Consider the following 27,147-nt stretch of genomic DNA (forward strand, 5'->3'; position numbering starts at 1 on the left):
TCAACTGCTCTAATTTCCTTTTCTGCCACAAAACCCCAAAGAGAGAGATCGGAAGCAGAGGAGAAGGTGGGTGGATAGTGGAGCACTTGCCAGGACATAAATCTAGAAAACTTGTGTTAATGCACAAGCAGTGTAAATCCTTCTCCTTCTTTAAGTACCATGCCTGTGAGTGCTCCACTTTGGGTAACTGACTCCCAAGCAGTAACCTTTAAAGGAGGTAGAATTTGGGACCAGAATACACTGGTGAAATAGAAGTTGCGTGAAGCTGGAGATAAGGGGTAGAAAATACAAGCTCCCAGGCTTATGTTGCAGCCTTTTAAATTTCAGCACCTGGAACATCCTGGAGTGGGATACCAACATAGACAATGATCTAGCAGAGCATGGAGTCACGAATAGGGAAGTGGAACCTCAGCAAAACAATGAGAAGCAATAATTGATTCAGAAATTCATACAGAAGGCCAATGAGTGGAAAAAGAGGCTCCTTTGACCTACTGCAATAGACACAGAGTTTATGGGTTTTCCTTAATGGCCTAGTTCTGGCCAAGTAAAAGGCCAATGTCCTCTTAACTTTATAGACTCCTGGGTAGGCAGATGTGGCATCAAGAGAGAGGAAGGAAATGAAACAATAGGTAAATAGTTTGAAACTCATGAGGAACATTAGGTAAAACTTTGGACCTAATGATATCTTTCTCTTGGAAAACACAGTAAATGAAAATCCTGTGATTACAGCCCAAATCTCTATAAACCTTCAAGCAGAACTGATGGCCACCAAAAAGGCCATCTTCACAGAGATGATTAGGAACCAGGATGAGATCTCAGAGCAGGGACTAAAATCTGAGGAAAAAGAGTCAAAGTCCTTCAGGAATCTTGCTCTGCTTAGCTGAACAAATATTAAGAAATCTACTACTGGCAGATTGAAAGCTGGTATTGCCAATAAATGAACCTTCATGGAAGTCATAGAAAGGCCTAAAGCTTTCAATCCCAATAGGTAATTCAAGACTGTGGAATGAGATGACTAGACAGCAGAAAGATGGCACCAGCTTCACCAAACATTATATCTTCTCCATTTCTGAACATAGCTATTTCTTGAAGATCCCTTTCTGTTATTTAAGAATATACTCTGTACTTCTGATTAACAGGTGGCATTCGGTCTGGAGAAGCACTGGGGAGCCTTGTTTGCAGCTGCACAACGTTGAGACTGGGGTGAAGTGTACAAGTGCAACTTGAGACAATAGTGGAGTTTTGATTGGGAGCCACTATGGAAGGTAACAGGTGAGTTTGATGAGGTAAGCAAAGCAAATTTATTACTAATTACTACAGTACCAAGGGATTCTGTGGTCCTGCGAATCATGGTTCCTTGAAATTGCTGGTGGTACATTGCCCAAGGATGCCAACATGGCACTGGAAAATCAGGTGTCATTTCTCACCAAGCCTTTAGGTGAGAAATTCATTGCTGTAAACCACTCCCTGCTATATAAACCCTGGATTGTTCCCCCCACTCTATTAATCTAAGGAAGTGGGTTTTACCCACAAAAGCTCACGACCAAATAAGTTCTTTAGTCTGTGGCTTCACTTACAACAAGTAGCAGGACTACTCTAGCACTTCACTTCACATTTGTTACAGGGTCATGAAAAATCTAATAACCGAACATACAGTTTGGGAGGTCTGCCATGTGGTGCATCTGACAAGTGGGTCTTTGCCCAAGAAAGCTTATGTTCCGATAAATCTGTTAGTCTATATGGTGCCACACGACTTCTTGTTGTTTTTCCCCTGTGGTTGGCAGTCCTGGTTGTAAACTTCTCCAGACAGTGTGCCACTCAGTCAGGCCCATGGGGTGAAACAAAAAGCCCAGTGGGGTGGGTGGGGGGCAGATAGCCAATGTTGTTCATCCAATCTTCATGGACAGTCGAAGGTGGGGAAGAGATAGGTTCACACAGAAACGTGAGCAGTCAGTGACCCAGCAGACCTCAGTACGGAGAGGTCTTTAGAAGCTGCAAGGAACAGAGAGACAGGCTTATTTGGTACCCTGAGAGCTTTTTGCATTTGGAATGCCTACGCTATCAGCAGCAAAACAGAGCTGGATACATTCACTTCTGATGTTCCATATGACATTGTCCGAGACATTGATATGACTACCAAAGGAACAGTAGATTAATACACTGAACTCACCCTCTTGCTAATAGTAGTCTTTGGTGCTGAAGCCTTCAACACTGCAGTGTGCGTTTTAGTTGAAGTGCTGAGCTCCTCACAAATACCCCTCTCAGGCCCTCTGAATCTTCTTCAAGAAGGACCTTTCTGTTCTTCTCTTAGCCCCCTCCGTAGTATTAGAGTGGGTAGCTCTTGGTACCACCAGTGCAGCTGTTCATACCTCACTCACAGAGTTTAGGATTTTGATGCCATCTTCACCTTGGAAACTCTTACTAACTAAGCTCAGTGTTGACAGGGCACTACACCTAATACAGGATGTGGGGGGAAGGGGACGTGTCTCTGCAATCAGTCAGAAGACTGTCTTAAGGCTCCATTATGAATAGCCTATACTTAATTTCCCTCTTCTAAGCGCAAATCTCATACATGCTTGGAGTACTTGTTACTCATGGGATTATTTCTTGAAGAGAGAGGCAACCAATGGAGTCCAGCTCCCCAGGTAAAAGGAAAAAAAAATGTAGGGTTTCTTAATGTCAGGGGGAGACAAATAAAAATATGAATTTTTTTAAAAGAAAAGAAATAAACAAACAGAAACAACTGTTCCAATAACTATAAGATACTCAACCTATTACCCGTAAGAAAACAAAACAGCAGTAATGTAGCACTTTAAAGACTAACAAAATGATTTATTCGGTGATGAGCTTTCATGGGACTGACCCACTTCACCAGATCTGAAAGCCCATCACCAAATAAATCATTTTATTAGTCTTTAAAGTGCTACATTACTGCTGTTTCGTTTTCTTAGAGTACAGACTAACACAGCTACCTGTCCGTGATTACTAAGCAGTATTAATTCTAAACATACAAATAAAAGCAGAAATAGGTACACACTAAATTCTTTCTCTGCCTGAAAGCAATTGAGAAGAAATAGAGTGTTGCTTGCTCCTGCAGCCCTATGTAGAGTTGGCATGGAGCACAAGGACATATATGACTAAAGGAAGGATAGAAGAGGCACTGCTACCAAAAATCTCATCAAAGGCTGAGGAGTACGTGCACACCTGAAGTGGAGCACCCACAGGGACACTAATCTCTTGGCCTGAAAAAATTGGTACTGGAGCTCAAAATGTTTCTGTACGCAGGATCATCGTGCTATACTGGTCATTGAAATCAGGGCGTCTAAGTTAAATAGGTCTTCCTCTGAACATTTTTATTGCTGTGGAACATAAACTATGGAAAATTGCTCAAAGGTTTCACAAAGCAAGTTGGAAAATTAATTTGTACACCTCCCGGGAGACTTTTCACTCAAGAAGTGTGAGAAGCTGGTTTAAGTCCAATGGTGTAGGCAGCTTCCCTATTCACATGGAAGAGGAACTACCAATAAAAGCTCAGTTAAGCGCTGAAGACATTACAATTCGAGGGGGAAATAAAGGTCTGATATTTTCATCACAATCAACAGCAACAACAACAGAAAAAGTATTGGTGAATAATGAATGCAATAAACGGACACCCCATGCTTAAAATCAGGTTATTCTGATTGCTGTCTTGCTTTCTCATCTCTCTACTTCCATTGAGGCATGACTCTAGGAGCCAATATCTCAGGAAATCCTAAAAAGTGAGAAATGAATGCTTTGTACAATTACGCTTCTGGTTAGAGTATGATGTTCCAGTTCAGCAATGCACTTAAACATGTGCTTGACTTTGAGGTCCCATTAAAGTCAATGGGACTTCACTTGGTTTTAAAGCATGGTTTTCATTTTATTTATTACATTAATTATTTACTTGACTATGTAAGTGCATTGTTAAACTGGGGACAAAGCATAGGGTAGAAAAGCAGGACAGTATCAGAATTATGTGATACTGAGGTTCAGTATCACATGCACAAACAGGACGATAAATTAACGTTACCTGTGGCTGGGAAGTAGTTTTCGGAGCTTTCTAATGAAATGTAAATATTCTAGCAGCGGCAGTTCACAAGATAATTACCCTTAAAACAGTTCCTGGTTCATTCAAACAAGTATTTTGGCAGTAGTTTGATAGAGTAAAAGATGGCCCTTCTATTAGTGGAATGCTCTACAGTCATATATTAAAACAAAAACAGTGCTCTCTCAGTCTCAAAAGCATTAACCTACCTTCACTAGTATTTTTTTCTTAGAATTTCTACTATCCTCACTTTCTACCAAACTTCCATACTATGAACTTTTAATTTTTCTGGCATTGGGTAATGAATATGTAAAGCAGCTGCTCTATCATGCTGTGCTACTTTAGCTGACTTTTCTGGACCATCTTATGCATAAGGACTAATCTAATTCTGATTGAGGTGGCAAGGCTCCCAATGACATATATCAGAGATGAAATATCTCCAAAAGTATTGAAGAAAGCTACAATATCGACACATTTCACAGAATGACAATGGAGACAATGACAGCAAAGAGCTGGATACAAATTCTTATTGAGAAAAAATATAAAGAACTTCACGTAAACAGTTACCAATAATATTTCTATTGTAGTATCTTTTCCAGCCATGAATGAAACTGAATATAAAAATAATAACTCCTTGCTTTACACATGCTAATGCAGAATGAAGCTAGTCACAGGAAAGTAGAGGTTGAATCTCTCATCCTGCACTCTCAGGACCTGACTGGTGCCAGATAAGAGAATTTGCTGGGCAACAGGAGGTCAATATTGTCTAGTGCATTACCAACACCAATGCTTACTGGGTTCTTAAAAGACATTTGTGATAAAGTACAGCTAAATAACAGCACAGAACACTGAGAGCCAGGGCTGGTGACCGTAAACAAACTTTACCAGACCATGGGAAATCTGGCCACACCCATGATTAGTGGAGTCCAGCTAACTAAAATCATGCCTGATTACAGAGTTTGCTGGATGAGAGAGTTCTGCATTAGAGAGGTTCAACCTGTACCTATTTTAGGAAAACCTCATGGAAGTTGAAAACATTTCAAAATTCAAAATTCTGATTTCAAAGAAGGGTCCCCTTAATCTGCAATGGTATTGGATAAATAGAAAATTGAGCATCACATACACCATTCCACATACCACTTGTCAGAGGATAACAAAAAGAGGGCTATGAAATCAAAATTCAGCAAGGCTATACTACAAATATCCACACAAGAACTGGAAACATTCAGACTGTTTTGGATATGTCTTTTCCACAGATTCCTTTTAATAAGAACAATAGATATTTAGGGATGATTAAGCACACTTTAAGCACATAAACACTTAAAATATGAAAACATGACCAAAATCATGGCACATGGTTTAAGAAGTCACTGGATAGTTCAATATTCAAACTATATATCTACATTAGAGATTTACAGTGGCATAGCTGAACCAATGCTGCTACACCACTGTAAGATATCTCATGTAGCCAATCTATGCCGACAGGAGAGAGCTTGCCCGTTGACATCATTACCACCCCTAATGGGTTCTGGTAACTATGTCAATGGGAGAAGCTCTCCTGCCCTCACAACACTGTACACACTACAACTTATGTCAGTGAATCTTATGTCTCACGTTTTTTCACATCCTTGTGTGACATACATAATAGTATAAACTTGACCTAAAGCTGTATAAATGACATCACCTCCATCTTAGGTGACAAATGATCAAAATGATAAGATGACAGACTTTGATATATGCTTACAATTTCACTATAGCATCTTGTAATGTCATGGGTTTGTCTTCAGAATACTGATAACACATTGAAGAAATATTTAATGCAATTTGTAAGTCCAAAATTATTTTGAATCATGCCCTTTTAGATCACACTTCCAACAGACCAGAAATCATTGCCCTCTTTGGGACAACTGGAATGAATGCGTATGAAAGCAAAGATGAAGATATTAAGAAAATCAAAACCAATCAACCAGCCTAACAAAAACCTCTTTTCCTATCTGCAATTTTTTGTTATTGGCCATAAAGATTTTTTTCCTTAACTTCTTGGATGTAGCATGAAATTGGCATGTTTGTTTGTTTTTTTTTTTAATAAAAATGAATCCTTCCCAGTTCAGTCATACTATTTATACACATTCACGCATATATATTATATGTATCCATACCTATCTATTGTATCTAGAATAAACAGGGATAGTTTGCACATTATAGAAGTAGTTTTCTCACCCCATTTAAAATGATGATGTGGAGAAATGCATGCACGACTCAATATAGTGCATATTATTATGAAATTATTGCTTTCACTCCTGAAAGTCCATTAAAACATGATACTTTACTGATAAGAGCAGCTTCATTCCCTGATGTGGTCAGCCAGGGCAAATAAAGGTGGATGTCAAATGACACTTATTGAACTAAGTTGCACATAAAACTACCAGCTTTTCTTCCAACAAATTATGTGTTGTAATCTTAAATCAGATACAGAGGAGGAGAGAGGTAGCGCCTGACATTATGTGAACTGGTGTAAAGTGATGCCACATTAATTATGATTTGAAATGCTTTCATGGGCAGAAAAAAGAGCTATGCTCATTCAGGAAAAAAAAAAAAAAGAGAGAGTGAGAAGACCAAATTATCCATGGTACCTACTGAAAAGCTGTCAAATGTTGTAGTCATTAACATACCTGCTTTCCCGTTTTTCTGACTTGTATTCTATGGCTATCATTAAGAGCTTTAGCTTCGCAAATACCAGTCTGCAGAATAAAAGAAGTTGAGATTCAGTGCTTCTTTATGATTATCATCATTTATCTAGCATTGGTCAAAACATTTCAAAATTTCATAATTTGTGACCAAGAAAGAGGACACATTTGTCCAAAAAGCCTAAACAATTTCTCAACTGGGTGTACATACAGTACTTCTCAAGGCCTTTCCACAGGGAAAGTAAACAAGAGTCACTCTGACAACATCAGCATCATTATTATTACTACTACAGATCACAATACTCAAAACAAAACACATGCTTGTTTCATACTGTAGATGTCCATAGGAGTCCTGTTCACAGTATTGCACATTCATTACACAATGTTCATTCTTTCATTAAATCCCTAAAAATAACAAAACCTATTCAAAGTCAATATTTGTGAATTACTACAACAGTTAGCAAGACATATCTTGTATTCTAAATGTAGAAGAAAATGTGTGGAAAAGCAAATACTGACTTTTGAACAAAGCTCGCTGTCATCATGAAATTCTGTGAAATCCACTATTTACCGATACATTGAAAGAAGCACCAGCATTATACCACTGTGATCCCATTGAGTTGAACACCAGATCAACTATCTTCCTGAACGCAGACAATTTCAGAATTATCAAATAAAACATACAGAAAAACCAACTACAAATTTTATCTAGAAAGTGTTTGCATTCCATTTCCATTATCCAAATTTATGTTAATAAAAAGTTATAAGCCTCTTTGTGCTATTAACTTGTGGAAAGTGATTTGCATTTTTTCTTGGAGTGTTTCTTTTATGGTTAATATAGTTTTTATAAGACCAAGCAGTCCTGTAGCACCTTAGAGACTAACACATAACCCACTTGCTCAGATGAAAATGGAGTAGAGAAATAGAATCCAAGCATTATACAGCTGGGAGCTTTATCTTATTCAGGGGCTGCATGGTTGAGCTTAGCTCCATCTCAGCTGGAAAATGATATAAAGTAGGGGCAACAAGATATAATTTATAGTACAGTACTTCATATTCAGTAAAACTTGCTTGGCTAAAAGTGTTTCTAAGCTGTAGCAATACATATTTTGTGGCATGTACTTGCTTGTGCAGCTCAGCAACTGCACAGGCAAATCAAATTGTCTGACCACTTCTAGAAATGTAGCTTGAGAAGACTCAAATATATTATGTTGCTGGCTGCAAAATAATATCCAGTTCAGAAAAATGCCATTGGTCACACAAAGATCTTGTATTAGCAACAACCTCAAAAAAAGTGCTATAAGAACAAGTCAGATCATGTTCCCTCCCAAATGATGATTATGCAGAGGACCAGAAAATTTGACAATGATATTACAGGAAGATTTCATTTTTATTTTATTTATTTTTTACTGTGAGCATCATCTGTTAACTATGGGAGTCTGAACACAGATGTTCATGAACAAAGGCCTTTAAGAGGCTGAATCCAACTGTTTCTTTCTACCCAGAGGGAAATAAATTGTTCTTGCCATAAAAATCAGCCCTCTTGACTGGTAAGACTAGTCATTGTCATAAATTAGACATGGAAACCAGCTGTATTCTTTGTACATTGAACTATTTGGATAAGTATTAGTAGACGTATATGTACAGATAGCACATATTTCTAAAGTCCCTATTACCATAGTATCTGAGAAGTGGAACACAGAGATATAATCTTTATGAACTATTAATATATACACAGCATTCACATATAAACAAAAGGCATTTTATATAATAAGCTATTGCGTGGGAAAGGTTTATTCTTTCGGTATATCTTTTTAACCTCCAAGCCAGTTCTGGTCATTCACATTTCTTCAAGCTACTTTTGACTAAGCACTAGTTCCTACTCACTGAAAAAGAGATCTTGCATTTACTTTTATTCAGAAATCCCATCTCATTTACCAAATGTATGTGCATTTGGATTGTATGTAATAATAATACATGCATAAAATTCCAATTGATAAACAAATATACAGCTGTGTCTTAAAGTCTTTAGACATGCTGGAATCATTTTGTATATGTATATTATTTTTTGCTTTATGAAACTGATTATACAGTGAGTGGATAATTCGGGTTAAGAAAGTAGGCCTGGTGACCGGTTTTCCCTTTTGTCACACAACACAGACATTTCCAAATACTTTGTGCCCTTTAAGAGTCTGATCAACAGCAATTTAAAATGCTTCTCCACTTCTAGACAAAAAACATTGTCTGAAACTATTGTGAGTTCATCAAGGTTTGCATACTTGAGTGGAAATTACCACATTTCATATAATCCACAAATAAATACTACCAATGGCTTATTAAATACAGCATCAGCAACCTACTTCTTTATATTGAGAGTGAACATGTAATTTTTCTGCTTTCCTCTGAAGTACTGAGCTGAGCTGAGACTCTGATTAGAGGCTCACACCTGCATAATGTAGAGCAGTGTGGCTAGATCCATTGACACAGCTACTTCAGGTATGACAGCAGATCCACTGACTTCAGGGAACTGATCGCATGCTTAAAGATTAACACCTGTTTAGGTGATTTATTGGCTCAGCCCAGAGTTTTCAGCATCTTGAAGACAGCTCTGTGTGAGCATATCTGATGTATTTCCTAGATTTCTATGCGTCAGTACATGAGAGAGACTCTGCAGTATGTCATTAACTATATCATTTTTATTACATGTTCAGCTTCTGAAATCCAGGACTCTCTGGTCTGGCAACATCCATGGTGTGGCAGGACCAGGGATGTTGCCGGGCCAGAGAGCCCCAGAGACTGGGAGTGGGGGACAGCTCTCAATCCTGTGGCTGGGCACTTTGGCCTGGGCCAGGCAGCCATATCCAATCCATAGACAGGAGGACTGGCAGAGGCCAGGGCCAGGAAACTGTGGTCAGGGCTGGGGAGTGGGGGACAGCAGTAGGCAGCAGCAGACAGTGGCCAAAGCCAAGTGGCCAGGGTCCCACAGCCAGGGCCAAAGAACCATGGCCAAGGTTGGGGCCCAGGCAGGAGAGAAGTAGACTATGGATGGGGCACTGCGGCTGAGGAGCAGAAGACCACAGCCGAGGCTGGGAAGCAGAGTAAGGTGGCCTGGGCTTGGTGGCTGAGGCCAGCAAACCACAGCCAGTGCTGGGAAGCCAAAAGCCAGGGGCTAGACAGTTGGGTCCAGGAAGCCTGTGACCATGGTGGCAAGTGGCTGGGTTCACAGCTGCAAGCATGCAATAGCTGGGAGGGGAACCCAGGAGTAGGGACTGGAGGCCAGGACATGCACATTTACCTTCTCTGGTCCAGGACTGCTCAGGTCCCAAAGATGCTGGACCAGGAGGTGCAACCAGTAATTATATGCCTTCCCTTCTGCTTGTGAATGGGAAAGGTTGTAAAGAGCAGAACCTCCCTAAAGTCTGCTGAAAGAGCAGGAAGAGAAGAAGCCCTGAGATATGGGCAGTCAGCTTCTCATCTATGGCAATGAGAAGGGAAATTTTGCAGTTGGAGTGAGGTAGGGGAATGGCCAATGAATGACTACGTGGAGCCACTTGTCCTACTCCACGATACATGGACAGTACAGGAACCACAAGCCTTGTTGCATCATTGACATTAGAGCAGCTCCCCTGCTGTTTTACAGCTTACCATTTTGGGGGGTAGGGGAGATGGAGAAGAGGGTGACTCCATCAGGTCAATAACTTTTAATCATCAGTATTTCTTCACAATTATATAGCCTTGTTCATCACATTATCACAAAGGCATTCACAAACACGCATTAAGTCTAAATGGGAAAAAGTGTTGAAACGGAGAACAGTGAGAGGCAACACAGAAATTTCCATGCCCTGACAAGAGGTGTGGGAGGGACAAACAAACAAATAAGGGACATACCATGAAGTGAAACAATCAAGAAATATGGAAGCCTCTGTGCATTGGCCTGCAGTCACACGAAGACCTGATTTTTATGCAATTTACAGTGGAGTAAAACATTAACAGTGCCATGGAAGTCACCAGAGTTACACCAAGGTAAATAAGAGGTGAATCAGTCCCCGGGGGAGCTCAATGTAATACAGGTCTTAGTTAATGGGGCACTAGCAGTTCCATGTCCAATTAGAATTTTAATGACAGTCTCAGCTGTGCCAGACACAGAGATGCCATATTTTCAAGGCATAATTTCTGCCCTAATCCCTGCTGACCAGTAAAATGAAACACAATTAGCGTTTATATTTTGCAAGTGATAAATGGCTAACTGAAGGAAAAAAAAAACCTATTGCCAGATTCAGGGCTGTTTTCAATGCTGCAAAATGTTATTCATCTTCTCAGCCAAAGCATGGAAGTATGCAACTTTCAATATCCACAGCCCGAATCCAATAGATGATTTGTAGATAAATTATTTACAATTGGCCAAAATTATTTTTCTGCCAATGAAGCTGAATGGATTCTCACAATCTTTTAAACAATATTTACCACTTCAGTTAATATTTCTCCTGCTGTCTTGAGAGATAATACACAAATCTTGATTTCTTTCATGGGTTTATGGCTAAAACTCATGATAATACCAAGTAGCTTCATCCCAGGAGGCTAACAGTGTGGAATACCTAGTAGAGGACACTGTCAACAGTAATGACGTTGAGAAAACCCTGTCATTCGGCAGGTGGCAAAATGACTGAATGATGTGCAGATCTGGTGTCTTATCTATCAGCGCTATTAATCCCATCCCTGAGCAATGTAGTACTACTGAAGTAAGTGTGCAGTGTAGACATGGCCAGTGAGAGAGACAACATAAAGGACTAGCTGGATTGCACTGTAGCTGATCCTAGAGAAAGCTTTTGTGTTAGGGTGTTCTCTTGAGCTGTGTCTACACATGCACGCTACTTCGAAGTAGAGGCACCAACTTCGAAATAGCGCCCGTCGCGTCTACACGCGTCGGGCGCTATTTCGAAGTTAACTTCGACGTTAGGCGGCGAGACGTCGAAGTCGCTAACCTCATGAGGAGATAGGAATAGCGCCCTACTTCGACGTTCAACGTCGAAGTAGGGACCGTGTAGACGAACCGCGTCCCGCAACGTCGAAATTGCTGGGTCCTCCATGGCGGCCATCAGCTGGGGGGTTGAGAGATGCTCTCTCTCCAGCCCCTGCGGGGCTCTATGGTCACCGTGGGCAGCAGCCCTTAGCCCAGGGCTTCTGGCTGCTTCTGCGGCAGCTGGGGATCTATGCTGCAGGCACAGGGTCTGCAACCAGTTGTCAGCTCTGTGTATCTTGTGTTGTTTAGTGCAACTGTGTCTGGGAGGGGCCCTTTAAGGGAGCGGCTGGCTGTTGAGTCCGCCCTGTGACCCTGTCTGCAGCTGTGCCTGGCATCCCTATTTCGATGTGTGCTACTTTGACGTGTAGACGTTCCCTCGCTGCGCCTATTTCGATGTTGGGCTGAGCAACGTCGAAGTTGAACATCGACGTTGCTGGCCCTGGAGGACGTGTAGACGTTATTCATCGAAATAGACTATTTCGATGTTGGCTGCACGTGTAGACGTAGCCTTGGTGTTGTAAGAAAAAACAATTCTGATTCCAGCTATGTATGGTCTTCAACCTTGTGAGAGAAGTGAGAATTTACAGGACCCTCAAGGCAAACAAGAAGAGAAGATGTGTTAATAGATCTACTGAAGAGAAAAATATTACAGCCGTCCAGCTATGAATCTCTCTTTGTTCAAGTCTAGGGTCGTCCCTAGACTGAATGAAATATATACAGAAGCGTATCATAGAACACTAGGACCGGAAGGGGCCTCGAGAGGCCATCGAGTCCAGTCCCCTGCCCCGACGGCAGGACCAACCACTATCTACACCATCCCTGATAGACATCTATCCAATCTGTTCTTAAATATCTCCAGCGAGGGAGATTCCACAACCTCCCTTGGCAACTTATTCCAGTACTTGACCACCCTGACAGTTAGGAACTTTTTCCTAATGTCCAACCTAAACTTCCCTTGCTGCAGTTTAAGTCCATTGCCTCTTGTTCTCTCCTCAGAGGCCAAGAAGAACAAGTTTTCTCCCTCCTCATTATAACACCCTTTAAGATATCAGAAAACTGCTATCATGTCCCCCCTCAATCTTCTTTTTTCCAAGCTAAACAAGCCCAATTCTTTCAGGCTTTCTTCATAAGTCATGTTCTCCAGACCTTTTATCATTCTAGTTGCTCTTCTCTGGACCTTCTCTAATTTCTCCACATCTTTCTTGAATTGGGGTGCCCAGAACTGGACACAATATTCCAGCTGAGGCCTAACCAGCGCAGAGTAGAGTGGTAGAATGATTTCTCGTGTCTTGATCACAACACACCTGCTAATGCATCCCAGAATCATGTTTGCTTTTTTTGCAACAGCATCACACTGTTGACTCATATTTAACTTGTGATCTACTAGAACCCCTAGGTCCCTTTCTGCTGTACTCCTTCCTAGACAGTCTTCTCCCATTCTGTATGTGTGAAACAGATTATTCCTTCCTAAGTGCAGCACCTTACATTTATCTTTATTAAACTTCATCCTGTTTACTTCAGACTATTTCTCTAATTTATCTAGATCATTCTGAATTATGACCCTATCCTCCAAGGTAGTTGCAACCCCTCCCAGCTTGGTATAATCTGCAAACTTAATAAGCGTACTTTCTATGCCAATATCCAAATCATTAATGAAGATATTGAACAGAACTGGTCCCAAAACAGACCCCTGCGGAACCCCACTTGTTATGCTTTTCCAGCTGGATTGAGCACCATTAACAACTCCTCTCTGGGTGTGATTAGCCAGCCAGTTATGCACCCACCTTATTGCAGCACGATTTAAGTTGGACTTGCCTAGTTTGTCGATAAGAATATTATGCGAGACCGTATCAAATGCTTTACTAAAGTCTAGGTATACCACATCCACTGCTTCTCCCTTATCTACGAGTCTCGTTATCGTGTCAAAAAAAGCTATCAGGTTGGTTTGACCTGATTTGTTTTTTACAAAACCATGCTGGCTGTTCCCTATCACTTGACTACCTTCCAAGTGCTTGCAGATGACTTCCTTAACTACCTGCTCCATTACCTTTCCTGGCACAGAAGTTAAGCTTACTGGCCTGTAATTTCCTGGGTTGTTCTTATTCCCCTTTTTGTAGATGGGCACTATATTTGCCCTCTTCCAGTCTTCTGGAATCTCTCCTGTCTCCCATGACTTTCCAAAGATGATAGATAACGGCTCAGCTACCTCTTCTATCAGCTCCTTGAGGATTCTAGGATGCATTTCATCAGGCCCTGGTGACTTGCAGACATCTAATTTTTCCAAATGGTTTTTAACTTGTTCTTTTTTTATTTCAAAAACTAACTCTACCCCTTTTCCACCAGCATTCTCTATGTCAGGCATTCCTTCAGACTTCTCTGTGAAGACCGAAACAAAGAAGTCATTAAGCATCTCTGCCATTTCCAAGTTCCCCGTTACTGTTTCTCTCTCCTCACTGAGCAATGGCCCTACCCTGTCCTTGGTCTTCCTCTTGTTTCTAATATATTTGTAAAAGGCCTTGTTACCCTTTATGCCTGTAGCTAGTTGGAGCTTATTTTGTGCCTTAGCCCTTCTAATTTTACTCCTGCATTCCTGTGTTATTTGCCTGTGTTCATTCTTTGTAATTTGTCCCAATTTCCATTTTTTATAGGATTCCTCTTTTAGTTTGAGATCATGCAGGATCTCCTTGTTAAGCCAAGGCAGTTTTTGCCCATATTTACTATCTTTCCTACATAGGGGAATAGCTTGTTTTTGGGCCCTTAATAATGTCTCTTTGAAAAACTGCCAACTCTCCTCAGTTGTTTTTCCCCTCAGTTTTTCCTCCCATGGGATCTTACCTACCAGCTCTCTGAGTTTACCAAAATCTGCCTTCCTGAAATCCATCATCTCTGTTTTGCTATTTTCTCTCCTACCAGTCCTTAGAATTGTGAATTCTATGATTTCATGATCACTTTCACCCAAGCAGCCTCCCACCTTCAAATTCTTCAAATTCAAACATGGCCACAATCTTTTTGCAGACATAGCATCCCAAATGAGTTATGAATACCCTTTCCTGACTTAGAGAGTCCTTTTACCATAGTAGAAAAAAGCTGTGATCCTTCTAATGTGTTTAATATCTCATCACGATAGGAACAGATATTTCCATATCCTTTTGCTTCCAGTTTTCTGAACTCAGTGGCGGACCGACATAGGCTGCTTCTGTCTCTACCTGGTGAACCTTGCTGCCTAGCCAGTTGGACTTTGCAGTCACTAATGCGCATAGTGCTTTGCCTTTCACCCAGTTGGGCAGTTATATCCCTCTGACATAACAATACAGAGCAACCGACTTATAGTGAAGATAGGTTTCTCTGCAACCCTCACTCCTCAGCCCAGGTTTACCCTTTGAGCTCCTCTGGAGCTGCCCCTAGCTTCCTGTTTCCTCTCCAGGTACCCACAGTCCCCCACCAGAAAGGTGTACTGCTCTTATCTGGGCCTAAAGCTTTCTCCAGGCTGCAGCAAGGTCAGTGATCATGGTGCTGCTGCTAACACCCTATATCTTTCCATTCACTAATCAGTGAAGTTTCTGGTTTGCTGAGAATCTTCCAGGCTAGTATTCAATATCAAGAGCCCAAAGGAGTAGCACACTGAATCCAGCTCTAGGGCTTCAAAATGTCATTGGCTGCATGCGTGCTGAAGAACCCTGCACCATGAGAAAAACTGCTCTGAATGTCTCTGGGTCGTGTTTGCAGATAGTTGACTGCACTCTGTGTATCCATCAATTCTTTGTTTCCTTTTCCCAAACCAGCTTTAAACACATTTTGGTGTCCTATGCATCATCTGGAATTGAAAGCCACTTCCTGCTGTCCTGAAAATACTTACGTGCCAAGCTTAGTGATATACAACACTATGCTCTAATCACCACTGTGCTTTAATTAACCTGAACTGAACAGTGTTATTGTTATATTGCTGGTACATTTCAGTTATATCTTTTTCTTCAAGTTAAACCAGAAAACACAGATAATTAAGCCCTGGGATAATCAAATGCCTGAGGAGAGCTCTAATGTTTTGGGACGGTCCTAAAGCTCGTTAAGTTTCTCTTTGTTATTGATTATTCTATCTCAGCTATATCAGGATGTTAAATGAATGATAACTCTATGTTGAACACAGTCTCAGTCACCTTTTATCTATGAACCATATGGAAACTTGACTGGATTTGGCAAATGATTTTGCTTGGAGATTTTCCCTCCCCCAAGTAGCTTAGTTCATAGGGACAGAGTACTGTAGGTCTGCTTAACAGCACGCAGAATGGTATCTTTTGTGATTTTCTGTTTAGTGCATTTGATGTAGACAAAGATATTTTCTGATACAATTTTCAGGATGAACCAGTACTGCCTGTTAATACTCAAATCACAGGCCCTGGAAGCTAATGCTGGAGTGTGAACCTCTTCCTCATTGATGTGGAGTAAGGATTAGTTTGTCTACCTAAGTTCAGAAATTATTTATGCACAAAGATCCATCTCTTGCAAGAATAGATTTAACATGCAATGTAGGTCTAAGAGCTATCATAGTCTATTGGATAAGGCCAGACTGGACTGGGACTCAGACAACTTCAGTATCAAACCCACAAACAGATCCTCATCTGTTACATAACCTGAGCGTAAGTCAGTTCACCTTTCCCTGACTATCTCCCCTCTCTCCTTTCTCCAGTTAGATTGTCAACTCTTCAGGATAAAGACAGTGTGCTTGTTCAATGCCTAACACAATGGGGCTTTCTGTTGTGATGTTAATAATAATAACAACCACAACAAGAAGAAATCTGATTGGCCTAAACTATTCTGGAAGCATTTGGGAATGGACACATCTATCACTGTTACTTTGTGTAGGTTCACTTCTTTCTGACCTGACATTTCAGGAGCAGACTGGCACATTGGGGGATGGGAGGGGCAGTGGAGGCAGTTGCACAAGACACTGGGGCTCTGTGAAGTGCTATGGTAATGCTGTTCCACATGGCTGGGGTGGGTGAGGACAGTGCCACAGTTTGGGCAGTGCTTTAGGCTGACTGCCCTATGCCCTGCTCCTTCTGCCCTCTAGGAGTAAGACTTAAGACTGTCCTATGGAAAATGCAGGGCTATTCAGTCCATGCCTGACATGTCCCTTTCTCATTGCCAGCCGGGTCTATTTTTACTGGCAAAAGTTATATTTGTTCAAAACATTTTTCAGGCAGTTCTGTGATATGTTAAATGACTGTCTCCCTGCAGTATATACAACTCCTATACATCCGCTCAGATTAATGAACAAGTTTCTTAAGATCAGGCAAGAATCCAGTGAGTGATACTGACAAGCACCATCCAAAGAATGGGAACTATTAGAAGAAACAATTGGACACCAATTATGAATAACTAACTCCCTTTAAATGGACTGAGGGTTCATTTTTTCAAAGACACTTGATATTTGGGCTTTTGTTTATGTTCACTTAGTTCTAAGTCTCTTCTGAAAACAGACATTAAAATGTTTGGAGTAGTTCCATACATTGATTGCTTTAATGTTTATTTTACTGGGTCCCATCTGATTAGGCAATGATACTGGGATTGTAACAGAGTGGAATTGCTTCCTATGGAAACCTTTGATTTCACTTAAGAGAAGGCAAGGAATTTAAGACAATTAATATATATCTACTTACTCACAAACTGCAGGGAAGGACAAACCCACAAAGGCACTAGATAAATATTCTGTATACATTTCATTTGCAACTCCTTCCAGATAGTATTTCTGCCACGTATCCTCCTCAATCTAAAACAAAAAAAAAAAACAAAGCAAAAACAAAAACAGATGAAGAGTTGTGAATAAAAAATGCTTTCAGCAAAAATGTAACCATTGGATTTAACATGAATCAATTTTTAGTTATCTGAATTTGGCAGCCCAGTGTTGTGGCTTTATTTTTTTTCATGTTTGTTTGTTTGTTCATAATTAATAATACTTGGTTAGTGGAGTTCCACTGGACACCAATTAACAATTCAAAACAAATGTTGCTGTACTTGGATTTATCTGGGATTTTGTATCAGAGGAGTAAGGGTATTAGTCTGTATCTGCAAAAACAGTGAGAAGTTCTGTGGTACCTTACAGACTAACAGATATATTGGAGCATAAGTTTTCATGGACAAAGACTCACTTCGTCTGGTGCATCTCATCAGATGCACAGGACTTCTTATTTGGTTTTGCGGGGATTTTGTGTAGGCATAATGTAACAGTAGCTGAATTAGAGCTGTGGAAAGAACTAGGCAAAAAAGTTCCTGATTTTGTGAAAATTCTCCTGCAAATATGTGGAATTAAGTTATCACTTCATCGTATTTATATAAAGATTCACTGGCTTTCATAACATTTTTGCATTTGGGCAGTATTTAGCAAACTTTGCCATAATTTCTAAAACTTTTCTTTCCAGAATCTCAAATTGTGTCAGCGACTAGACCTATAGAATAAAAGAAACCCATATGTATTTAGTAATTTGTTACTTCGGATGATGGAAACTTTGATTCTGGACAAAAGGCCTTTTACTCTTGACAGACGAGGATGGGTGAATCGTCACAGAGAGGTAGCTGTGTTAGTCTGTATCTTCACAAAACAAAAAAAGCAAGCTTGTAGCACTTTAAAGACTAACAAAATGATTTAAGTGATAATCTAATAACCTTCTAAATCATTTTGTTAGTCTTTAAAGTGCTACAAGACTGCTTTTTTTCCCTTGTGAAGGATGGGTGAGGTAATGTCATTTATACGACTAATGGCTGTTGGTGAGAGCGATAAGATTTTAAACAACACAGAACTTTTCTTCAGGTCTGGGAAAGGTACTCAGAGTATCTCAGCTAAATACAAGGTAGAACAGATTGCTTAAGTTACATCTTAACTTATAAGTGATCACATCAGCTCCTCTAAAATTCAGGTCCACGTGGTTCAGACAGGTAAATCAGAAAACGTGTCTATTTTTTGGCACCTGGCATGACACCTCCTCTTACCCATGTATGCAGATTATAGGCATCACTACGAAAACGTCTACTTGCAAAGTTTATCGATCAAATTCCATTACAATATTAAAAAGTTTAAATTACAGTAGGACACCCCATCATGCAATTATTCCATGAATATTAGCCACTAGTTATCAAAAACATAGCCTTTCATGTTTGCAAGAATTATACATGTGACACAGCAACAAAACAGTAATTATATTGAATAGTGAGAACACATGTTCCTTGGCACTGGGAAAAATAAACTGTAACACAAGAATAATGAAAATTATTTGCCAGCTACACCAGAGTAGGGAAAATAATATACAAAACATTGCTTTTGACACCACAGCAAGTTACTGTCACTAACCAGAGGATATGCAATTGCACAATACACAAGGATGCAGAATGTAGCAATATCATGCCTTTTAAGAGAGGATGGATTTAAAACTACTGAACCGACATGCATCTTTATAGATCATGAGCACACCTCTTTTCAACTGAGCCTAAGCTGCAGAATATTTTGGCCCTAAAATGTTGTAATGAATCATTAATTAGCAAATATGAACACTTAATTCTATCCTTACAAGCCTTGCTATGTTATGCATCAAACAGCAGAGACTGAGAACAGAGATCTTCAGATGTGATGGCCAATGGGTTCCAAAAAGCTTTGATATGAGATGAAGTAGAAAGCATTTTTGTGAAGCTCTTTGGCTGAGATTTACAAAGTCACACAGGGAATTTGGGTGGTGAATTCTGATTGATTTTAGTGGGATTGTGACAGCTAATCCCTTTCAACATTTTTCAAAATATCAGTACTGTTTCATACTTTCGTTGTTTCATATTTTCTTGGGACTAAATACATACATGCTCCATGGAGCAATAAGTCTGAATCTTGGCTATACTAAGCTGCTCATGCTCAACTGAAAGAGCAGTTGGTGAGAGCTGGTTGTGGCTTCCTGATTCAGGGATGCCCAGACTCAGTGTAAATTACAGTGGGAGAGGTTCTGATCTAATACACATTGCTGGTACTGCAAGAATAAGTTCCCTTAGCCAACAGAGGATTTGGCTTGTAGCCTACAACCATATATATATATATATATATATATATATATATATATAATTTATAGTTTGGAAACTTATAGTTAAGCCTATCTGTTCTCTGCATATGTATTCTCTATATCTTTCACTGTTTTATTCTACAGATAACAGGCCTACAAGAAGTTAGCTTTAGCACATCTTTATATTTGGATAGGTGTGAGTATGTAAAAATTTTCAGCCCTCCTAACCAGGTTAGTCTAACCACAAAGGAGTCAGTGTGTTGATCTTCTGTGACAACTGAAGGTACCCAAAACAATAGCCTTGTCTGACTGGATGTCCTGCTTTACTATAAAGTAGGGGCAGGTATCATCATGTGGTGCTTATCATCATTCAAATAATAGATGCCTGTTTTAGGAATGTGTCTATGAGGACATGAACTAACATCTTATGCATATTCAAAGGGGTGTCTGACTCTAATCCTCCAACCAAATGTGTGTATCCTCAAAAGCTTAGGGAGCGAAAGTCTAGTTTTGGCTTTGAGAGGCCTGGACAAAGTTATGCAGGAAGGCCTGTAACACCCCACAGTAGATAGCATTAGGACTCATTCAGTCAGCCAGTCATTCTTCCTCAAAGAGAGGATTTTCTTCCTCAAAGTTCCCTTATCTTTTCTGTCCACATGTACTAATACCTTGTAATCTGTCAGTTTTCTCTGCTATAATATTCTCTCACCTCTCACTATCAGCGGTGTGAGACTGGTCCTTCAACTCCTCGAGTCTTCAGGAGGAAGCATGAATATGGGGTTCCGCTAGACACTTCCAATTCTACACTCAGATTCCACTTATGTTACCAATGGGGAGGGAGGGTTGAACACATTCACGTGGTCATTGTCTTAGCCATATTACTGTGTGTGATTTTTAATACCAATTGCAATAAAAATTGTGTTGCAGTTGTATTAGTCACTGTGTATGTGTGACTGCCGCAGGTTCAGACACACAGCTCTTTTACCTCTTTATAGCTGTAGTCTGGTGTGGAAGGCAAACCTAGCAATTCTGACGTCAGATTGATGAGCCGACACCCAAAACAATATTCCAAGTCAAATTCCCAGTCCCTAGTCAACAGGCTTTGTGGAACATGGCTCTGCTATGATTTGTCCTTTCTCTCCCTTCTGTTGGAGGTGGATGGTTGCTGGATATAAAAAGCATTTATACTACTTCTGCCAGCTATATGTGAGCAACATTCCAGAAGATATCCAAGCATGGTAATCCACTTATCATTGCCGTAAAATATATGATTGAAATATCAAAAAGCTGTGTTTTGAGACTGCTTGTAGAGCTTTGCACTCAGGGGGTGGTAGAGGATTGTATATTTTTAGGACCTTACCAAAATCGTGGCCCATTTTGGTTTATTTTGCGGTCATAAGATTTTTAAAATACTAAATTTCATGATTTCAGCTATTTAAAGTTGATATTTTATGGTTTTGTCATTGTCAGGGACTTGATGCAAAAAATTGTAGGATTGCAAGGTTATTGTAATGGGGGTTGCCGTACTGCTACATTTTTGTGCTCCTGCTGGCAATGGTGCTGTCTTCAGAGCTGGGCAGCTACAGAGAGGTGGCTGCTGGCCAAGAGCATGGTATGGTAATGCTACTCTTACATTTGTTCTACTGACTATGGTCAGCAGCTGGCACTTTCTGGGAACCAACCTGTGAAGGTAGTGCAGACATAAGGATGCCCTCCCATAAATATCCTTGTGATATCCCTGCAATTCCCTTTTGGGACAGCATCTCCCTATTTGAGAAACACTTGTCTCCCCTACACCATGAAATACGTATAGTATAGAGTAAAAGTACACAATCTGTGAGATGTTTTTACGGCCTTGAATTTGATAGGGCCCTATATATTTGTCATGTAAAAAGCTCTACAGTCTAGTAAAAGAGTTTTGTTTTTATTTAAGCTGGGGCATATACTTCTGTCTTGAATATGTAGTCCTTATCATAATATGAACGTACATCTCTGTTGGAATTCAAGCAACTAAATTAATGCAGACAACTCAAATGATTCAGGGAAAGATGCCAAAATTAATTGTTCAGACATTCAGTGATCAATCAAAAGAAGAAAAGCATCCCAAGGCAACACCATATCTCTCCCTGTCATGTCAAAGTACAGCCATTTTGGAAGTGCATTAAACCAACAGCTTCGTGAACAAAATGCAGCGCTTTAATGAAGTCTCTCATTGTAGAGTCAAAAAGCCTAACAAACTGGAGGTAGAAAAAACTTAGAGGTTATCAAGTCTCCCCGCTAACCAATTCAGGATAGCTATTTAACATACATGACAGCCTATTTTTCCAGTCACATTTCTAATGATGATTAAAAAAAATACTTGCCTTATTATTCTACTCTAAATACTGCTTCTAAAACAAAAGTATAATCAGTAAAGTGTCTGCTTATTATTGATCAAAATTTTCAGACCTAGCTAGTTAAAGACTTTAGGTACTTAGGCCATGTAAAATTGGACTAATGATCAAAGGTCCAAATTTGTTGGGAACTTGAATGAATTAAACAGCATTTTAACAATCCATTGACATTTTGGCCAATCGATTCAAGTCTATGTGTAGAGCTTCAGAACTTTCACGTTTCCCTTGCAACTGGTTTCAGATACCAAAACATTTCAAATTACCTAACATTATCCAAAGATATTAAGTTATACCTTTGTGTTCCTTTCTCATACTTCAATGCTAAATGCTGAAACACACAAACGTAACCTTTCAGCCATACCAAATGGTGGTAGGTACACTAAAAACCAATTCAGGAAAGGTTACACAGTCCAGTAGACAAACAATGTACAATAAGGGTTAATATGTGTAGGGCTAGCAGGACCAACAGCCACTGCGGGCCTCTGAGCAAGGTGGGAGAGCAGCCAACTCCATACTCCTGGAAGTGGGGGATGGGCAAGGGCAGAAAGGACAGGGCAAAAGGCAATCATCCCTTAGCGCTGCCCGGACCACAGTGGTGGTGCCCCCTCCTCTGCCTCACAACCATGTGGAGTGGGCAGAGCAGTGCTGCTGTGGTACTTCAAAGGGGCCTGGGGCAACTGATCCATTTGCTTCCTCCCAGATCCTGCCCCCATTGCCGGGCCTGTGTAAGGCTTATTGGCAGGAGGGACTGAACCTCCAACCTATGGGGCTAAAGCTATGTGCCTCTACAGCATGAGCTAAAAGCCAAGTTGCTCTCAGCTAGGGCAATAAAGAAGACTCCACTCTCCCTTGCCAGGGATCTCAGTGCCCCTGGATTACATATGTTACACATGGAGATCCTGCCCATAGTATTTCTTGTGAGGTACTGTGACTGACAGCAATGTTAAGCGTGGAACACTTAGTGTGGGAACAAGTGTGGAAACAAATGATTTGGGCCAGCCATCTCATATGTATGGACAAGAGACCACCTAAGAGTTCTTTGAACAAGGCAGTAGGAAGGATGGCCATCCCAAACTGCTAAAAGGATTGCCTCAGGTGGCACATCCAAGCCCCCAGCTGGACTTAATGACCTAGGAAGATACAGCATGGCACACTGCTACAAAGGAAGCAGAACATGCAATAGAATATTGTGCCACTTGGGCCAAAAGTAGGAGGCAACAGGGACACCAAATCCCTCAGTACATTTCCTGAACTCTATTTGAGGAGGCTGATTTTCAGCCAGTCATAATGGAATATGAGTGATAATTATTACATAGAGATCCCATGGACATATGCATATATTTAATATGGATACTGGGCACGTTATCTCTCACTGATTCATATTTATCTTTCCTATTGTATTATCTAGTTTTTTAATCTTGCCCACACAATAATCATCATACACACCAGACCACCCCCCACCTCCACACAAACACACCTGTACTGAAATCAGAGCAACATATTGGGCCAGATCTTCACTTGGTTTAAACTAATATAGTACCATTGACTTCAGTGGAGCTGTACACACTTGCCCAGTTGAGGATCTGATCCATTCTGTTGTAGTGCTCCCTGTAAGGTGAGCTCTTGGACAGCTACCCAGGAGAAATTCAAGTGTTGCCCAGCCAATTACCAGAGTGTAAGTAATATAGTTACAGGAAAGCTATGAACAAAAAACAAAAACAAAAACAAAAACAAAATAAAACAAAAAATTAGTAATGAATTTCAAAGTCTTCAGAATGTAGAAATTTTAGGAAAAGATTTCAAATAATCCAAAGTGTAGGGGTATTTCAATACAGAATTTATTTTGGTCTGTTATAAATACAGAGATCATTTGCAAATTGTAGATCTGGGTTTTGATGCTGAACACTTCACAGGACTGTGCATGTGTCGTTCCAGAATTGAGAGTCTGTTTGTACATATATTAATAATTTAGCAAAGGTGTTTATACTTTGCTCTCCTTTGAGTAGCAGCTCCTCCGCAGCTTTTTTCCTAGCATCTCCAGCTGGATACTGTTTGGCAAAAGTGGTGTGGGGGTTTTTTTGACAAAATGCCTCTTGAGGCTGCATTTTTTGGTATTGGTGAATTTCTCATTGAAAATGAGACATAAAGCGAGCCCAGCCGAACTTGATGCACATATGAAGGATAGGGTCCATTCAATTTGAAATTCTCTGTTTTTATCTTCAATTTTTCCTCTTTTTTTAAGCCATTCCAACTTCAATTATGCCAATTTTACTTCATGTTTAATTTCAGTTTTTTTTCTTAAAAGGCATGTTGCCCTTCACAGAAGGAATGCCACAAGCTTCCTTTTCCTTTTCAAAATCAAGACGTTATTAACAACACGATCAAAACACGGATACAATATCATATCCCACAATGCACTGTACATATTAAACAGGGAGTTATCCAACATTTTGAGATCACATATCATTTGCTATATAGATGAGTTGCTCATTGTTGGGCTTTCAGACGTTCATGATTTATTGAAAATAATCAAGAGATTTTTGTTTGTTTGTTTTATTGCAATAGCAGCATCAGGAGCTGCAAAGAAGTTCTTCAAGCACCCCTGCACTAAGGTAATAAATAAATAAATAAAATAAATAAATACATAAAATCAGACTGAAAAGCACAGAATTACTATAAAATGGGTTAAAATATCTAGAAGGATGAGGTTTGGCCTTATTAAAAATGAACATAGAAGAGTGGATGGGCAGCAAGAGACAGGTCCTGCCATGGGCCCTTCAATGACGAACAGTGAAGACAACTTGAAAACAATGCAGATGTTTTTGAGGGGCAAGGAAGGAGAGGACGAGGATGACTAGGTGACTCCCACATTTCCTGCATTATTCTAATTAGAGCTTTGTTCACTTGCTAACCTCAGGCATGACAGCGGAATCTCTAAAACAGGGATACATTCAAGGGTGGAACAATACAGCTTCAAGCTTCTGGAAGAAACCAGGAATACAGTCATCCAAAGGAGGACTTCAGAATCCAAAAAGGTCAATTTAGTATGGAACTTGCTTTTTATGCCTTGCCACTCTACAGAACTGAATAGTAACAGAGAGGGAGCTGTGCTAGTCTATACACTATCAAAACAAAAAGCAGTCAAGTAGCACTTCAAAGACTAGCAAAATAGTTTATTAGGTGAGTTTTTGTGGGACAGACCCACTTCTTCAGACCATAGCCATACCAGAACAGACCTTTGGTCTGTTCTGGTATGGCTATGGTCTGAAGAAGTGGGTCTGTCCCACAAACCTCACCTAAAGAACTGAAGGCTGACCTATTATTACCACAGCTACTTAGTCCAGTCAGCAGGGCCATTGCTACATTATTCACTAGCAGCAGGTGGAACAGGATGAAAGCCTTTCAGAGAGGGAAATATACTTTGGCTTTGTGGTAGCAGAGGCATGTGTTAAGTTTGCAACATCTTCCTGGTTTAAGTAAGAGCTGAGACAGTGCTTCTTGGCAGTCACTTGATAATGGGTAGGATGTCTTCATGTCACCCTCCTATTTGTGAATCTGTTGATGGCTGATCAGCCTGATTTTGGAGCCACAGATCTTATCACAGAAGAGGCAGGTGTTGGTAGCTGTTGGAGGGGTATGAGGCAGGTTTTCATGCTCTTTTCTTTTTTGCCACCTCTCCTTGTCTGCACTGCAGTGGGACCTCTCAGACTGTGCCACCCCCTCACAGATTACTGTTCTCCATGGGGGACAGTCTTGGACAAGGTTCTCCCAAGTGTCAACACCAATGCTGCACTTTTTCACGTGTGCCTTCAGCAAGTTCTTATATCACTTTTGCTGGGCCCCAATGCTCCTCCATCCTTTCTCCAATTCAGAAAACAGAATCTATTTTGGGAGGTGCTGATCAGACATCTGAACCATGTGACCAGTCCAACAAAGTTGTTGATGAATGATCATGGCTTCAATGCTGGTCATGTTTGATTCTTCCAGGATGCTCATGTTTGTGCACCCATCCTCCCAAGAGATATCTGGACTCTCCTGAGGCAGCATCAATTATATTACTCAAGTGCCTTCAAATGATGCTTGTATGTTGTCCAGGTTTCATATGCATACAGTAGCATTGGAACAACAACTGCATCGTATACAAGGAGCTTTGTCTTGGGATAGATGTACTGGTTCTTGAAGACCCTTTGTCTCAGGAGGGCAAAAGCTGAGGTTGCATAACTCAGACTAGGCTGGATTTCTGCACCAATGTCGACTTTAGTGGAAAGATTACTTCCAAGGCATGGGAAGTGCTTCACATTTTCCAGCAGTTCTCCATTGACGTTAATAGAAGGTGCATCAGATTGTCCCATCGGTGAAGGTTCATGGTGCACTTTGGTCTTTTTGATGTTCAGTGTGAGGCCAAAATTCTTGTATGCTTCAGTGAAGGCACTTAAGATGGTCTGGATGGCTGTGGGAGAAAGAGCAACAACCATATTGTCATCTGCATGCTGGAGCTCCATGATCGAGGTTCTCGAGATCTTGCTTTTAGCCTTCAGTCTCCTGAGATTGAAAAGCTTCCCATGCATTCCATAGAAAATCTTCACATCAGCTGGAAGCTTGCTATCAATGAGGTGAGGGGTCATGGTGATGAAGACATAGAACAGTGATGAGGCAATGATATAGTCTTGTTTGACTCCTGTTTTGACCTCAAAGAGGTCACTTTAGGATCCATTGTTGCTGAGTACTTTGGCACTCATGTTGTTGTGAAGCAGCCTTAAAATGCTAATGATTTTTTTGGGCAGCTGATTTTTAAGAGGATGGCCCACAGGGAGCTATGATTGACTGAGTTAAATGCTTTAGTCAGGTCAATGTAACTCATATATAAGGCTTGGTTGTGTTCATGACATTTTTCTTGTAGTTGTCTGGCAGATGATGTCTGCTATTCCTCAGAATGGTCTGAGAGTGG

The 27,147-nt window shown here is 40.5% G+C and overlaps 1 protein-coding gene across 2 annotated transcripts in view; it reads right to left on the minus strand.

The window, feature by feature from the left end:
- Positions 1–27,147, minus strand: part of KCNMA1 (potassium calcium-activated channel subfamily M alpha 1) — an 863,058-nt gene that overhangs the window by 158,303 nt on the left and 677,608 nt on the right. For both annotated transcript variants that reach the window (XM_075000037.1, XM_075000036.1), the window contains exons 15-16: positions 17,431–17,540; positions 6,739–6,807 (exon numbers count right to left, since the gene is read on the minus strand). In XM_075000037.1, the coding sequence (XP_074856138.1) occupies positions 6,739–6,807; positions 17,431–17,540 (179 nt within the window). The remainder of the gene's footprint in view (positions 1–6,738; positions 6,808–17,430; positions 17,541–27,147) is intronic.

Source organism: Carettochelys insculpta, chromosome 7, assembly GCF_033958435.1.
Source record: "Carettochelys insculpta isolate YL-2023 chromosome 7, ASM3395843v1, whole genome shotgun sequence".
In the NCBI taxonomy this organism is placed as follows: Eukaryota; Metazoa; Chordata; order Testudines; family Carettochelyidae; genus Carettochelys; species Carettochelys insculpta.